Genomic DNA, 17,573 nt, shown 5'->3' with positions numbered 1-17,573 from the left:
AGATTTAATCTGTCACCCAAAGCCTGCCTACAATATCACAGCCTACAATGACAATCTGCAGTTCTACATACTTTAGAACCCTTAGAATACTGCATAGACTACTCTTCTGCCTCTGCCAAAACCTATAGAGACTGAGTTACTAAAACTGGAAAGTGTAAAATCTGGTACAGCTCTGCATAGTAACCAATCAGCTTCCAGGTTTTATTTTCAAAGTTTAATTGAACAAGCTGAAGTCAAAAGCTAATTGGCTATCCTGCACAACTGCACCAGATTTTGCACTTTCCAGTTTTAGTAAATTAATTCCATTGTGTTTCCTTACTTCTACCATATAAAGTGTTGTAAACCCTTTTAAGTGACTTTTACCTATAGGTAAACCTAGAATAAGGCTTACCTATAGGTAGTGGAAATATCTCCTAAACCTGCGCCGTTTAGGAGATATTTCACTTGTACTGCGCCGATGACGTCATCAGCGCATGCGCTGTGAATAAATGGACCACTGTGCCGTTTCTTCCCCCAGCGTGTGCCGTGACTGATGGCTCCCGCGCGCATGCACGGGAGTGACGTCACGCGACTCCGGCTAATCACAGAGCCAGAGTCCGCGGCCCCAGAAGGAAGAGGGGCGAAGATGGACGCGGCCTGCACAGGGGACACCGCGGGCTTCGTTTTGCAGGTGTGATATAATGGGCTAGTATGCAATGCATGCTAGCCCATTATGCTTTTAATGCTTTAAAAACCTATCGGGGTTTACTTCCTCTTTAATGACCTGTTTTCTTCGGTTTTGTTATAGATTGTCTTAACAGTCAGTCTCACAATGGGTTTGATTTACTAAAGGCAAGTAGGTTTTTCACGTTGCAAGGGAATTTTCCCCAGTGAATAAGATGAAGCTCTGTAAAGTGAACTTTCAACATGTTCACAAAGCTCAGGGTAATTTCTATTGCAAGATGCAGCTTCCGATGCAAAGTGAAATAGTTGTTTTTAGTAAATCAAACCCATTGCATCTAATTTTTCCAAAGATCAAGTCAGAGAGGCTGCCGTTCTAAGGCTTGCCTGTGGGTTGGTAATTAATTAAAAAAACACATCACAAAACCTAGTTTTGTTAAGCTGATCTGCTTTCCTGCTCTCTTATTGTTTTTAGAGAGCTCAGGGAGAATGAGGGATTGATTTACTAAAGTAATAGAGAATGGTTATATTGCAAAGTAAATGTTCATTTAGATTAGTAAATAAGATGAATCTGTGTTCATTTCAATTAACCAAATATGTAGTAGTAGTGGGCTCCATCACACATTTTCCATCGGAATTTCTGACACACAAAGTTTGAGAGCTTGCTATAAAATTTTCTGAAAACAAAATCGGAAATTCCAAGCGTGTGTACACAAATCCAACACACAAAGTGCCACGCATGCTCAGAATAAATTAAGAGACAAAAGCTATTGGCTACTGCCCCGTTTATAGTCCCGACTTACGTGTTTTACGTCACCACGTTTAGAATGATCGGATTTTCGGACAACTTTGTGTGACCGTGTGTATGCAAGACAAGTTTGAGCCAACATCCGTCGGAAAAAATCCATGAATTTTGTTTCGGAATGTCCGATCAATGTCCGACCGTGTGTACAGGGCAGAACAAGGGAATTGGGAAAACAATCAATCCCTTTATTGATTTTTTTTATATGTAGAATCCGCTGTGTCTCCCCTCCCCCCCTTGTTTACCCAATTCCCCTGTTCCTCCTCTATACTTGCCCTGCTACGTTCACATGTGGCAAGCGCAACAGCTATAGGACATTAAGACCCAGGAGCTCCGGTACTAGAGCTTATAAGCCCTTAACCAACATGGCCACCGTTAGGCCTGAAGAAGGAGCGCATGCTTCGTAAACGCGTCGCCTATTGGTCCACCACAAACCTGGAAGTGTCGTCATCCCCCGGCTCCTTGAGTGCTCGAGGTCCAGGAAGCATCCCCATTGTGAAATATAACCAGTGGTAAAATAGACTGGGCATGATACAAGGCTTAAGGAGTCATGGGAACTGTAGTTCCCTGTGGGAGATGTAGAAGCTAGCACAGTGAAAGGAAAATACATGCTAGCTCTGCTGAACTCCACCCACCATCACTAGTTTGTTATATGTTGTACCATGTGTAACTTTAAGGTGTTTATATAAGGGGTTTATTACAATAAGCATGCTGTCTTTAGTTGTACTTTAAGGTTTTTGGCTGTCGCTCCCTCCATACATTTTCTATAGGATTAAGGTCTGGAGACTAGCTAGGCAACTCAATAACCTTAATGTGCTTCTTCTTGAGCCACTCCTTTGTTGCCTTGGTGGTATGTTTTGGGTCATTGTCATGCTGAAAGACCCATCTTTAGTGTTCTGGCTGAGGGAAGAAGGTTTGGCAAAGTCGGCCTTTACGTTTAGCAGAGAAACAGCCCCAAAATTATGTTTTTACCTCCGTGCTTGACTGTAGGGATGGTGTTCTTAGGGTCATAGTCAGAATTTTTCTTCATCCAAACAAGACGAGTCCTCCTCCTCAAGAAGGCACATGTACAGTCATGCCAATGAACACCTAAATGATTCAGAGAAGGATTAGGAGAAAGTGCTGTAGAGACCAAAATTGAGCTCTTTGGTATTATCTCGACTCGCCGTGTTTGGGGGAAGCAAATGATGACTATGACCTTAAGAACACCATCCCTACAGTCAAGCAAGGAGGTGGAAGCATGATACTTTGGGGCTGTTGCTCTGCTAAAAGTACAGGCCAACTTTGCCGCATTGAGGGGCCAATGGATGGGGGCAAAATCTTGGATGACCTTAATCCTATAGAAAATTTATGGAGGAAGCTGAAACTTCAAGTTGTCAAGAGACAGCCAAGAAACCTTATAGGGGCTCTTCAGTAATTTTTTCAACTTTCCATCTATTAAATCTTCTGCCCTTATTGTTTTAACTTTGGATAGGAAAACTTTTTTTTCTGCCAGTAAATACCTTATACAGCCCACTTCCTGTTTCTTGTCTGGTAAAAAAGCCTAGGCTTATGACATCATGCACAGCTCTCACTCTCATGAGAGTTTGCCAAGAGAGCTGCAGGGCTGCAGAGCTGGAGGTGTGCCTCTGTGTGTCTGTGTAAATCCAGGAAGTGAACATGCAGCAGCTTCAGTAGCCCACAGTTAAAATGGTTGCAGTCAGACTCAGTGGAGAGAGATTTCTGCAGCATATTTGGCAAGTACAGAATCACAGTATACAGTGGGGCAAAAAAGTATTTAGTCAGCCACCAATGTGATTGTCTGGATTTGTTTCCACATTTTGTCTCTCATAGTTGAGGTATACCTATGATGACAATTACAGGCCTCTCTCATCTTTTTAAGTGGGAGAACTTGCACAATTGGTGGCTGACTAAATATTTTTTTGCCCCACTGTATATATAAAATAATATGCAAAGTGGTTGGAGGGAAGATTCAGAATGGCAAAGATGTTTTTATTACAAATTATGTGAGCAGACTGCAGTTCCTCTTTAACGATTTAGAGAAGATCTGAAAAAAAGAGTGGACCAAATTTCCTTCCAAGATGTGTGCAAACCTGGTCACTAACTACAAGAAATGTCTTACCTCTGTGCTTGCCAACAAGGGTTTCTCCACCAAGTACTAAGTCATGTTTTGCTTGGGAATCAAATACATATTTTACTCACTGAACTTCAACTCAATTTATAACATTTGTATCATGTGTTTTTTTCTGGAGTTTTGGTTGATGTTCTGTCTCCATCATTTAAAATACACCTATGATAAAAATTATAGACCCTTCATTTCTTTGTGAGCAAACTTACAAATCTGCAGGAGATCAAATAATTATTTTCTCCACTGCATTCAGTATTACTTAACAGTTACACTTACATTTTTGCATATTTAGTAGTACTTAAACACTCTATCCTAATCAAGCTACATACATACCTTTTTAGCTGTTCTGCTTAGTTCCACTGCAATGTCCCCTCCAGAGTTCCCAATGCCAATCACCAAAATTCTTTTCCCTTTAAAATTGTCAGGAAGCTTGTATTCTCTACTGTGTAAGTACTGCCCCTTAAATTGTTCTATACCTTTGAAGATATCAATTAAATGTATATAGTCAGTATTGTAATATACTGTAACTTATTACATCATATATTATTATGTTAGAAGCTCTAAAATGAATACTTTTTATGGCAAAATACAAAATACATACTGAATAACTTTATGGAGAATTGCATGCAAAAAGAAAGTCACTGTAGGTCTTCTTAATGTGAATGTGTTGCACAATCTGAGATCACATGATAGCACTAGTGAGTTATAGTTGTGTAGTAAAATTTAGGAAGGACAAAGATAGTCAACTGACAGCACCACATCCCATATTTGACTATGAACTAGGAATAAAGGCTATATTGCCTATAAGGGGAAAAAGGGGAAAAAAAGAAGGATATTCCTTTTTCCCCAGGGACTTTTAAGGTGCTTCTTAACTCAACAATTTAAACAAAAAATTCCGTACCAATTATAAAAAATGTTTTTATTTGATAAAGATTAAAAACATCTGTGCCTCACATAGAGAAAATGAGACATAATTCTAAAAATGCATAAACATAAACAATTTCACCTAAATTCATTCACATTATACAGTGCTACATAAAGCAACTACTTAAAGGTGCCATGACAATCTGCCGCTTGCTCGACATGTTTCGCTCTAGTATGAGCTTCTTCAGGAGTATTTAAAGGCAATGATTGTAGTGGACTCTGAATAATGAGAAAATGAGCAAAAATCAATACATCAATAGTTTAAATATATACAGAATGCATCCAAAGATATTGGATTTAGTTGATAGAATAAAGATTAGTACAGAACATTCCAATATGTACACATAAGTTTGAAAACCAAACAATCCAAACAATTATATATAGAAAAGATTTGAATTTACATATCTTACCAGGCTGTAGTGCACCAGTGCAGCGTAAATGCCTGAATAGAATAGAGCTGCTGCCAATTTCAAACTGGGGGGTTCTCATATAGGAGGGACCTCACTGCCATAAAGTGACCACAGGGGAATATAAAGTATTTAGAAAGGCCCTTTAAGAAACACAGATAAATTGTAGATTAGAAGAGGGGGATCGCATCTGATATCAATCTGATATCAATCACCTTTGATTTTGGGAGTGTGTTACCTTTAGTAGAACCAATCATGAAACCTGGCCTGGAACATGAGAGTCTCACAGCCAATGCAAATTTTATGAATAGAGATAGCACCAAATTCTGATGAACTAATCCCTGGTAAATGCACAATTAGATTGTCCCAAGGGAGCGATTCCCATTACAGCAGTTTTCTAAATAGAGAAAGAGAGAATATAATAGAAGGACCATTAGAATTCAGAGAGCGCAGCGCACTATCAATGGTGACAAGGCTGCAAGGAAGCAACTTACTTTGGAGACATAGATACGGCACGTGGGCTTGAGGGAGCTTAACGCATCCTCTGTGGATAAGCACCGATAACAGAGCTGTGAGCGGTGTATAACCGCCTTTATATACCCCCATCACGGCGGCGTCTGATTTCACCGCCGGGATGCGGACGTTCACTGAGATTGCCTGCGTCATGACGTGGGAGGACGCAGCGGCGTCATTCTGACGTCAGCGGCGTCCATAAAGCTTAGTGCGCATGTTTGTGTGGTTTTTGAGCCTGTAAATCATGCAGGCGCCGCCGGCGCCATCTTGGATAAGGGAAAAAATAAGGGAAAGGCAAATATTTTCGCCTTAAAACAAAAATATCCATCCAAGATTACTATTGCTGTCCTAAAGCTTTAAAGGAGATGTTTCCTAAAGGAGTATTAAAGGCTCCTAAAGATGGTTGTCTGGCCTAAAGACCCAATCCTAACATGACCGGACTCAATTGTATAGGGCCACCATCGTGGGGGTGATTGGTTCTACATCCCCAACGGTGGGTGCCAAACCAAGGCTGAAGATGCCTCAGTTTTCAAAGAAAGGGCTTGAAACTGAACGCATCGTTCATGCCTGGATATTTAAGGGCCGACAACTCGTGTATCCAGCGCGCCTCCTTTTGAAGGAGGAGCCTGTCGTAATTTCCCCCTCTATCTCCAGGAGGAATATGTTCCAGCGCAAAGAAATGTAAGCAATTAGTGTCAAAATTGTGCTGTAGACCTACATGGCGACTAATCGGGGTCTCCATTCTTTTTTTCCGTATCAGACTCTCATGTTCCAGGCCAGGATTCATGATTGGTTCTACTAAAGGTAACACATTCCCAAAATCAAAGGTGATTGATATCAGATTGATATCAGATGCGATCCCCCTCTTCTAATCTACAATTTATCTGTGTTTCTTAAAGGGCCTTTCTAAATACTTTATATTCCCCTGTGGTCACTTTATGGCAGTGAGGTCCCTCCTATATGAGAACCCCCCAGTTTGAAATTGGCAGCAGCTCTATTCTATTCAGGCATTTACGCTGCACTGGTGCACTACAGCCTGGTAAGATATGTAAATTCAAATCTTTTCTATATATAATTGTTTGGATTGTTTGGTTTTCAAACTTATGTGTACATATTGGAATGTTCTGTACTAATCTTTATTCTATCAACTAAATCCAATATCTTTGGATGCATTCTGTATATATTTAAACTATTGATGTATTGATTTTTGCTCATTTTCTCATTATTCAGAGTCCACTACAATCATTGCCTTTAAATACTCCTGAAGAAGCTCATACTAGAGCGAAACATGTCGAGCAAGCGGCAGATTGTCATGGCACCTTTAAGTAGTTGCTTTATGTAGCACTGTATAATGTGAATGAATTTAGGTGAAATTTTTTATGTTTATGCATTTTTAGAATTATGTCTCATTTTCTCTATGTGAGGCACAGATGTTTTTAATCTTTATCAAATAAAAACATTTTTTATAATTGGTACGGAATTTTTTGTTTAAATTGTTGAGTTAAGAAGCACCTTAAAAGTCCCTGGGGAAAAAGGAATATCCTTCTTTTTTTCCCCTTTTTCCCCTTATAGGCAATATAGCCTTTATTCCTAGTTCATAGTCAAATATGGGATGTGGTGCTGTCAGTTGACTATCTTTGTCCTTCCTAAATTTTACTTACAATTTGGGGTGTTACCCACCCTTCATCCTACTGGGACAAATATAGTCACTGGATTATCCATTTTTGGATCTGATTAACATTAAAATATTCAGTGGTATTTGTTGTTCGATGATAAATCTTTTTCTTGTTTTTCTATTCATTATACTTTGTTTCTTTCTTGAATGAGTAGACACATTTCCTTGGGAGGCAGGGTTTAGCTTTTGGTTTGTCTCGGTGAGGTGTTTTCCTTTGGTCGCCTTTTTGGGTCTGACCGCTGAGAACTATCAATTTCAAATAATGGCCAACTACTGTGGGAATGCCTTTGATGGCTTAATGGACCACATTCATAAATCACAAAATACCTCCAATGGAGGCCTATCTATGGAACGTTTCTTCTTGAGACTGCAACGCATGCTCGAGAAGAAATCAAGACTATTTTGGAACAAATGGTATTTTCTGAAGTACACCAAAGAGAATATCTCTCCCTGGGGTTTGAGAATTCAGATCTTCCCCACTATTACCCAATTAGAGCCAGAATTCAGACTTGAATGGGAGGAGAATTTGCTGAGTTGCTCCAAAAAAATGATGGAGCTCCTATGCAAACACTATATGACTGAGTTATCCCTTGTGGATAAGGAAATTGAGAAGCTGTATTATGATAATCCAGCAATCATTGCAGATGCCCTCTTTTCCACACGTGAAAATGAACTTAAATCAAATTTAGAATCATATGTAACAGAAATTTTAAAAACAAAAGAAAAAAAGTATATCAGAGACAAACTAGCGTATGATAACAAACAAGCCTACAATTGGTCACAAAATAATTATAAAAGAAAAAAACGTAATAACCAAACACGCCAACCTAAACAGGCGAATAGTGAACCTAGTGATTCTGACTCATCTGTCTCCTCTGTTTCTTCACTACAGGCACAAGACTTCACGCGATTCACAAGAACTCAGGATTCATCGAATTCCAAACACTCTAAAGAAAATGCACTCACGGGTTCAGTTAGACGCACTCCCAACCCTAAGACACCTATGGTCACTCGGGCGGGTGCGAACAAAAGTTCACTCACTAGCGCACCGGTACACTCTGAATCATTTTCTAACACTTGTACAACCACCTGTGCACCCACAACTGGTTTGAACACCTTGGTAAGTAATGCTAATACTTTCCCTTCGCAGCAGGATTTTCGTCCGGCCCCGATTTTCACTCAGATGATGTCGGATCCCAAAAGACCCATGAGTTCAGATTTGGGGAATCCCAAGCCACAGAAACTCAACTCGAGGTGATCAACATCTCCTCTTATCCTCTATCGGCAGAACAAATTTCTGTGCTAAAACTTGGCCTTACCTTCTGCCCTACGCGAAAGATAGACCCCTTTGAATTGATAAAAGATCTTAATTTATTTTCAAGGAAACTTATGTTTAAAATTCTCTATGATAGGCCTCCTCCATCTATCCAGAGTTCATCCTTTGATAATCCTCTTTGGAAGGAGATGTCCATTAATGATATCAAGGCTATGGAGGACCTAATGGAGCTGTGGGAGGAGGGGGGGATCAATGAAACAGACCTGCTCGAGGCCTGTGCCCTTGAAACGGCTGTTGATCCCCCGCCCCCTTCCCCACCCCCATTGGTCCATCCCCACCTTTCCAATACTGTCATACCTCGTAACTATAAACCCAAATCCTCCAAATTTCCTGCCCTGCAAGGCAATCCCAACGTATGGGCGTTCACAAACCAAGTCACCAAAGAGATTATGGAAACTAAATGGAGGAATACTTCCGAGACCAATCTAACCCCTTCTCAAACCAAGGCTCTAAAATCTTTACAACTAGATCAAAATATCATTATCAAGCCTGCCGATAAGGGCGGTAATCTGGTAGTGATGGACAGGGGCCAATACGAGTCCATGGTGCTGGCCATTGTCCAGAACCAGGAATGGTATCGCAAAATATCACCAACTCATGTCACCCTAACCATCAACCGCTACCAACACCTAATTGGTTCTGCCCATCGTAGCGGCCTCATTAATAAGTCCACTTGGGAATTCCTAAATGTTACATCCCCGCGAATACCCACATTATATGCACTTCCTAAGATCCATAAAAGTCAGACTAAACCCCCGGGCCGCCCAATTGTTTCTGGTAATGGCAGTCTCACAGAGACAGCCAGTCAATTAATTGATGACTTCCTTAGGCCCCACGTCGAGGGCTTGGTGTCCTACCTTCAGGACACCAATGACCTGCTACGCGCCCTCGATGGGATTTCCCTTCCCGCGGGCGCGTGGCTGGTAGCCCTCGACGTGGAGGCCCTATACAACTCTATTCCCCATCAGCAGGGGGTAGAGGTTGTTAAAAATTTCATCTCTCAAAACCATGAGATATCCTCCCAGTACAATGGGTTCATTTTGAACTTATTGATGTTCATCCTCTCCAATAATATCTTCCTATTTGGGGGATCCCACTACCTCCAGATACAGGGGGTGGCTATGGGGACCAAGTGTGCCCCCTCCTATGCCAACCTGTATCTGGGGGGGTGGGAACGGGAATTATTTTCCAGAGATGACATGCAGCAATATATGGAACAAATCCCCCTATGGAGGAGATTTATTGACGATGTTTTTTTCATATGGGTGGGCCCCCAAGACCTTCTTTTGTCCTTTTTGGAAAATTTAAAAATCAATAGGTTCAACCTCAAGTTCACGGTTGAATTCAGTCAATCCAGTCTGACCTTTTTGGATACTCAAATCACAGTTAAACCAGATGGCAGCATTAGAACGACCCCATACCGTAAATCCTCTGCAGCAAATTCTTTGCTGCATGCCACCAGTTCCCATCCAGTCCCCCTCATCACTAGTGTGCCCTATGGGCAATATCTGCGAGCAAAACGTAACTGTAGTGATGAGTCTGACTTCGAAAAGGAGGCCAAATGTCTACGTTTGCGTTTCCTGAATCGAGGATATAGTAAAAAATGCCTTAAAAAAGCATATCTCAGAGCCAAAAATCAAAATAGAGTTTCTCTTCTACACAACAGCAGACCTAAAAAAGCGAATCCTGGAGTCAGACTCATCACTACTTATTCTAGTCAACATAAACAAACACGTGAAATCCTCAGCAAGTATTGGTACTTACTGATGGGGGACGAAAAAGTGGCCAAACATTTAAACCCATATCCGGAGATCACGTTCAGACGATGTCGATCCCTGAGGGACTCGTTGGTACACAGTCATTATGAAAGCCACACTATTAAAGTTAGAGAAACTGACAGAGGCAGTAGACCGTGTCATCATTGTTCTTACTGTAGGTATATTTTGGCGACCCGAAATCTTCTATTGCCCAACGGGCACCTATATAAACCAAGATTTGCAATAACGTGTCAATCTATTGGCATTGTGTACATTATGCTATGCGAATGTAAGATGTTTTATATCGGTAAAACTAAGAGACCCTTTTTTTGTCGTATCAGGGATCACGTCTCCCTGATATGGAAAAAAAGAATGGAGACCCCGATTAGTCGCCATGTAGGTCTACAGCACAATTTTGACACTAATTGCTTACATTTCTTTGCGCTGGAACATATTCCTCCTGGAGATAGAGGGGGAAATTACGACAGGCTCCTCCTTCAAAAGGAGGCGCACTGGATACACGAGTTGTCGGCCCTTAAATATCCAGGCATGAACGATGCGTTCAGTTTCAAGCCCTTTCTTTGAAAACTGAGGCATCTTCAGCCTTGGTTTGGCCTTTCCCTCTCTCCCCCCCCCCCTTTTTTCCTCTTCCTTTTTTCCTCTTCCTCTTTCTTCTCTAGATCTTTTTTCTGGTCATTAATTATATCCAACATTTCCAACTCTAAATTGAGCTGGCATTATCTGTATATATGAGCTGTATAAAACGGATATAAACAGATGTAATATGACCATGTATATTGTATATTGTTGTGTGTGACATCATTGAATTTCCACTGGACTGGTTGTTTATCTTGCAGGCTGTAGTTACTAATATACTTCTATAAATTTTGCTCCCATTTTCATTTCATGTGTTTGAAAAAATTTCCCGGAAAGATTCTCAGGTTGGGGCCATCCCTGTCAATCTAGACCACACGGACGCCCGGGGCACCCACCGTTGGGGATGTAGAACCAATCACCCCCACGATGGTGGCCCTATACAATTGAGTCCGGTCATGTTAGGATTGGGTCTTTAGGCCAGACAACCATCTTTAGGAGCCTTTAATACTCCTTTAGGAAACATCTCCTTTAAAGCTTTAGGACAGCAATAGTAATCTTGGATGGATATTTTTGTTTTAAGGCGAAAATATTTGCCTTTCCCTTATTTTTTCCCTTATCCAAGATGGCGCCGGCGGCGCCTGCATGATTTACAGGCTCAAAAACCACACAAACATGCGCACTAAGCTTTATGGACGCCGCTGACGTCAGAATGACGCCGCTGCGTCCTCCCACGTCATGACGCAGGCAATCTCAGTGAACGTCCGCATCCCGGCGGTGAAATCAGACGCCGCCGTGATGGGGGTATATAAAGGCGGTTATACACCGCTCACAGCTCTGTTATCGGTGCTTATCCACAGAGGATGCGTTAAGCTCCCTCAAGCCCACGTGCCGTATCTATGTCTCCAAAGTAAGTTGCTTCCTTGCAGCCTTGTCACCATTGATAGTGCGCTGCGCTCTCTGAATTCTAATGGTCCTTCTATTATATTCTCTCTTTCTCTATTTAGAAAACTGCTGTAATGGGAATCGCTCCCTTGGGACAATCTAATTGTGCATTTACCAGGGATTAGTTCATCAGAATTTGGTGCTATCTCTATTCATAAAATTTGCATTGGCTGTGAGACTCTCATGTTCCAGGCCAGGATTCATGATTGGTTCTACTAAAGGTAACACACTCCCAAAATCAAAGGTGATTGATATCAGATTGATATCAGATGCGATCCCCCTCTTCTAATCTACAATTTATCTGTGTTTCTTAAAGGGCCTTTCTAAATACTTTATATTCCCCTGTGGTCACTTTATGGCAGTGAGGTCCCTCCTATATGAGAACCCCCCAGTTTGAAATTGGCAGCAGCTCTATTCTATTCAGGCATTTACGCTGCACTGGTGCACTACAGCCTGGTAAGATATGTAAATTCAAATCTTTTCTATATATAATTGTTTGGATTGTTTGGTTTTCAAACTTATGTGTACATATTGGAATGTTCTGTACTAATCTTTATTCTATCAACTAAATCCAATATCTTTGGATGCATTCTGTATATATTTAAACTATTGATGTATTGATTTTTGCTCATTTTCTCATTATTCAGAGTCCACTACAATCATTGCCTTTAAATACTCCTGAAGAAGCTCATACTAGAGCGAAACATGTCGAGCAAGCGGCAGATTGTCATGGCACCTTTAAGTAGTTGCTTTATGTAGCACTGTATAATGTGAATGAATTTAGGTGAAATTGTTTATGTTTATGCATTTTTAGAATTATGTTTCATTTTCTCTATGTGAGGCACAGATGTTTTTAATCTTTATCAAATAAAAACATTTTTTATAATTGGTACGGAATTTTTTGTTTAAATTGTTGAGTTAAGAAGCACCTTAAAAGTCCCTGGGGAAAAAGGAATATCCTTCTTTTTTTCCCCTTTTTCCCCTTATAGGCAATATAGCCTTTATTCCTAGTTTATAGTTGTGTAGTAGTTTTATTATCACAGTTAGCCTGAGAGGGGAAAAACCAAAATATAATTTGTACATCTTTTTTGAATTTGATGGCCAAAATGAAGGTCATGTTACAGAGCCCCAAAACTATATTCAGCTAAGGTAGCACATTGCATATCTGTCAGTGTTAAAGCAGCTCTGGTATATAAATCTCACTAGCATACATTTAGGTGTGCCACCTATGTTTGATAAGATGAATCGAGAAATAAAGTTGCTGCCACTGGCACAACTTATAAGTCAGTGTAGTATTGAGCAGGCTAGGAGACCTGAAGCTAATTGCCCCACATGCCAGGAGACTGGAGATCTTATACATATGGTGTGGAGATGTCCAAAGCTATTTCAATATTCGGCAGAGGTTCTTGACACCATAAATAAGATCTATGGGACGACGTTGGGGATGGAAGCCAAACTTTGTGTATTGGGATATAGGGAGAAATCTATGGAAGGAGCGAGCACCACGGCAGTGGTGCTAAGGTGTTTATTTCAAGCAAGAAAACTTGTGCAGAGATGGCAGTCGAGGAGACCCCCGTCAGTGAGTGAATGGATCCATACTATAAATTAGATAATATGGAAGGAAAACTCTCTATACAAAAAGAGTAAATCTTAGGGAATTTGAAAAGATGTGGAGGCCGTGGTTGGATAAAATGGGATATCCCTTTTAGAGGGAAGGAGATAGAGAACGATTAGGGAAGTGTCTAAAGAAATGGGATATGTTCAGAAACAACACTCTGGATAAGTTGTTCAAGATCCGCTTGAATACATTTTTATAGTAACTCTATAATTAGGATAAGATGTGCTGGAATAATGGAAATGAAACTTAGAATAAAATACAGTAGTTAATATGTACCTTTTTCAAGAACTACAAAAGTCTATGCTCTAAATTCCTCGGGGGAAATAAAAGACCAAGAATTAGCTACCAGCACCTCTCTTTACCACAACAGATAGGAGGGATTGGACTCCCAGACCTTAAAAATTACCACACTGCCTGTCACCTTTCTAGAGTTCCTGACTGGAACATCCACCACAAATACAAAGACTGGGTTACCCTTGAAGCCTCATTCATCTCCTCCCCCCCTCCAGCTATTGCTCTGGAACATCCGAAAACACACACTGCCCAAAATTCGGAATCATCCCTTAATTGGCCCAACAATCAAATGCTTCCACAACACCTGCAAGACTACCACCCTGTCCTCTACACCAGGCCCCCTCACCTCCCTCCGTCTTAATCCTGACTTCCTCCCTCGAATGCACAATAACTTCCTAAATGATATCTGGCCACACAGAAACATTCAGATACACCACTTCTTCTCACAGGGCAAGCTTCTGCATCGTGAGAAGCTACCATCAAAGGATGTCGGCATCTATGTCTCCCCATGGAATCACGCACTACTCTCACACTACTTACTCGCACTTGACAGAAAATTCAAGGTCTCCAGACCCCTCTCCCCCTTCGAAACATTATGCACAAAACAATCCCCTCAAAGTCACCTGATCTCCACATTGCACTCCCTTTTATTCTCAGAAGTCCCATCCAACAGTGGTCGGGCTTGTAAAACATGGGAAGACGAACTTTCCTTAGCCCTGTTGCCGGAAGAATGGGAAAGAGTTTACCTGAGCATTCACAAAGGATCCGTAAATGTTTCCACACAGGAAAATGGATACAAAATCCAAACACGTTGGTACCGGACACCTTCCCTTATCCACAAATTCAACCCAGACATTCCAGATGTATGCTGGAGATGCAAACGGGATGAAGGAACCCTCCTGCACATTTGGTGGAACTGTCCCCCTATTCAAGCTTTCTGGAGCGAAGTCCACCAAATTATAAAGAATGTCACTACCTACACACTGAACTTCTCTCCAGCGCAATTCCTTTTACACATTACCACCTTACCGAACAACACTTACTTTAAATCCCTAGCCATGCACATGGTAAATGCAGTGAAACAGTACACTGTGGCACCACACATGCCCCAACAGTCAAAGAATGGTTGAACAGAGTCTCCAGGATAGCTGAAATGAAAAGTCTTATTAGCATTGCTCACGACACTCCAGTTAAGTTCTCAACCAAGTGGGCATGTGGGACCCACTGCCAGACAACAACAGACTACAAAGACCTCACCATCAACATCACACAACCCGTCTGAAATTTTTTCCCCACATCCGCGCGAACCCAGACCCGACCTGGACAAACCCTCACAACCTGTTATAATAACAAACATAATGATCTACCCCAACTAGTCACAACCACATAACATTCATCAGTCCCCCTACCACCCCCCCCACAGGAGGGAATGAGACAACACCCACCTTTCCCCCCTCCACCCCTTCTACACCACCCCTGTCTTCCCCCCTGCCCCCCTCCCTACTCTCTTCACCCCCTATCCCCCTTACCGTAACGATACCCCCCCACCATATACACACTTCTCCCTAGACCCCCAAAACACCACCTTAGACAGACAGAAATGCATACACTGATCCCATCCTGAATTCCTTTTCCTTCTCCACAATCTGAATCTTTCTTAAGACACCTCGGCTTAACCTGAACATACCTATTATTTCTGTAACAGCTATCGTATTGACTTGGATCTACACACCCACAAGTCCTACCAACATCCAAGAAACCCAATCTGTTTCAATCCCCATTGATTCGAGGTTCACTCTCTTCAACATAACCATAATTGACATTTTGAAGTACAAAGTCTATAAGCTTAACCGCTAATATACCCTGTCAACTGCCATCTGATTTGTATATGTGTTTCTGTTATACTTTCCATTTGCTTGTACTCTTATTTCTAATAAAAACCTTATAAAGGAAAAAAAAATAATTACTATATATAGGTATATATATAAGAACAACCACAGAGTTAAGAAAAGAATAAGATAGAAGGTTTAGGGAGTGTTAACTGGAGGGGGAGGGGGTAAAGACTGGTGGCATGTATCACAATGTGGAAAAAGATAACATACTGGAAAATATTTTTGATTGTAATGTCTTTTTTATGAGTTTTTGTAATTGAGAAAAAATTCAATAAAGAATAAATAATCAAAAAAAAAAAGGATTGAGCAGGCTACGCTAAAAACTGTGGACACAGTAAAGAACTATGGCCCAAGCATACAGAAGCTGCTTAATGGACACACGTGGCTTCAATTAATCAAAACAGTATAAACTTTATTAATTCAAAAAATTCTAAATCACAAATCATGTCATTAGCTAGCTACACCCCCATGCATTAAGGCATTGAGTGCATGTACTGGTGGCATTAGCAAAGGCAATCCCAGCTGGAGATGGATTGATTCCTAGCGGCACACAGTGGGGCCTTCGGTGTTATAAAGGCCAGGACTGCCTGGAGCAGGATCTACTCCCGGAGCAAACTCTGGATTGCAGTGTGGGCAGAATCATCAGGGAACAGAGAGCTGTGTAACGGGAATGTGAAAGGCAGATGGAAGTAGTGAGATATGCTGATCAAAGCAACCTATTTGCCTTATGCTTAGAGTGGATGTAAACCCTCATGAATACCCAGTGAAATGAACAGCCGTAGATGATACACAGAGATGAAATAAATCCTCCTAAGTTTTACATGTATATCTGCTGCCTTCAGCTCTATATACTGTTTAGAAAGTGCACATCCTGTTAGATTTTTTTACTTCCTGGTTCCCCACTAGGAGGAGATCAATGTGAGACACTGTGAGGAAACTGATTGGATGAAAGGCACACACCCCCTCCCCACACATGCAGAGCAATTCTGTGAATTGTTTACCTGGCTGCTAATCTATTTATAGCAACCTCCTCTGACACACAGCTCAGGCTGAGGTCTCCCTGAATGAGTGAGAAGTTATTAGGCTGATAATAGAGCTTGGGAGGAAGAGACAGCTATGGGACTTAGCTCTTTGAAGAGAGATAAGAAAACACTACAGATATATGTGCCCAGCTCAAATTTCATGAATTGGGTTTACATCCACTTTAAAGTGGTTGTTAACTCACTTTTATTAACCACTTGACCACTGGGCACTTAACCCCCTTAATAACCAGACCAATTTTCAGCTTTCGGTGCTCTCACATTTTGAATGACAATTACTCAGTCATGCAACACTGTATATGAAATTTTTGCCTTTTTTTTTCACACAAATAGAGCTTTCTTTTGGTGATATTTAATCACCGCTGGCTTTTTTATTTTTTGCGCTATAAAAGAAAAGAGACTGAAAATTTGGTAAAAAAATGAATTTTTCTTTGTTTCGGTTATAAAATTTAGCAAATTAGTAATTTTTCTTCATAAATTTTGGCCAAAATGTATACTGCTACATATCTTTGGTAAAAATAAGTACAAATTGGTGTATATTATTTGGTCTTTGTGAAAGTTAGAGTCCAAAAGCTAGGGTGCCAATATCTGAAAATTGATCACACCTGAATTACTGACGGCCTATCTAATTTCTTGGGACCCTAACATGCCAGAAAAGTACAAATAACCCCCAAATGACCCCTTTTTGGAAAGAAGACATTCCAAGGTATTTAGAAAGATGCATGATGAGTTTTTTGTCATTTATTTTTTCCCACAATTCTTTGCAAAATCAAGATTTTTTTTAAATTTTTTATTTCACAAAATTTTCATATTAGCAGGTTATTTCTCACACACCGCATATGCATACCACAAATTACACCCCAAAACATATTCTGCTATTACTCCCGAGTACGGCAATACCACATGTGTGAGACTTTTACATAGCGTGGCCACATACAGAGACCCAATATGCAGGGAGCACCTTCAGGCGTTCTGGAGCACCCAGGCC

General features: G+C 40.9%; 1 protein-coding gene across 1 annotated transcript in view; it reads right to left on the bottom strand.

The window, feature by feature from the left end:
* The window catches only part of LOC141103358 (flavin-containing monooxygenase 5-like), an 87,453-nt gene that overhangs the window by 47,174 nt on the left and 22,706 nt on the right, over positions 1 to 17,573 (bottom strand). The window contains exon 4 of the mRNA XM_073592868.1: positions 3,924 to 4,066. Coding sequence (XP_073448969.1) covers positions 3,924 to 4,066 — 143 coding nt within the window. The remainder of the gene's footprint in view (positions 1 to 3,923; positions 4,067 to 17,573) is intronic.

This window comes from Aquarana catesbeiana, linkage group LG07 (assembly GCF_042186555.1).
Source record: "Aquarana catesbeiana isolate 2022-GZ linkage group LG07, ASM4218655v1, whole genome shotgun sequence".
Classification (NCBI taxonomy): Eukaryota; Metazoa; Chordata; class Amphibia; order Anura; family Ranidae; genus Aquarana; species Aquarana catesbeiana.
Note: the sequence above shows the minus strand (reverse complement) of the source record. Positions and strands in the feature narration are given on the sequence as shown.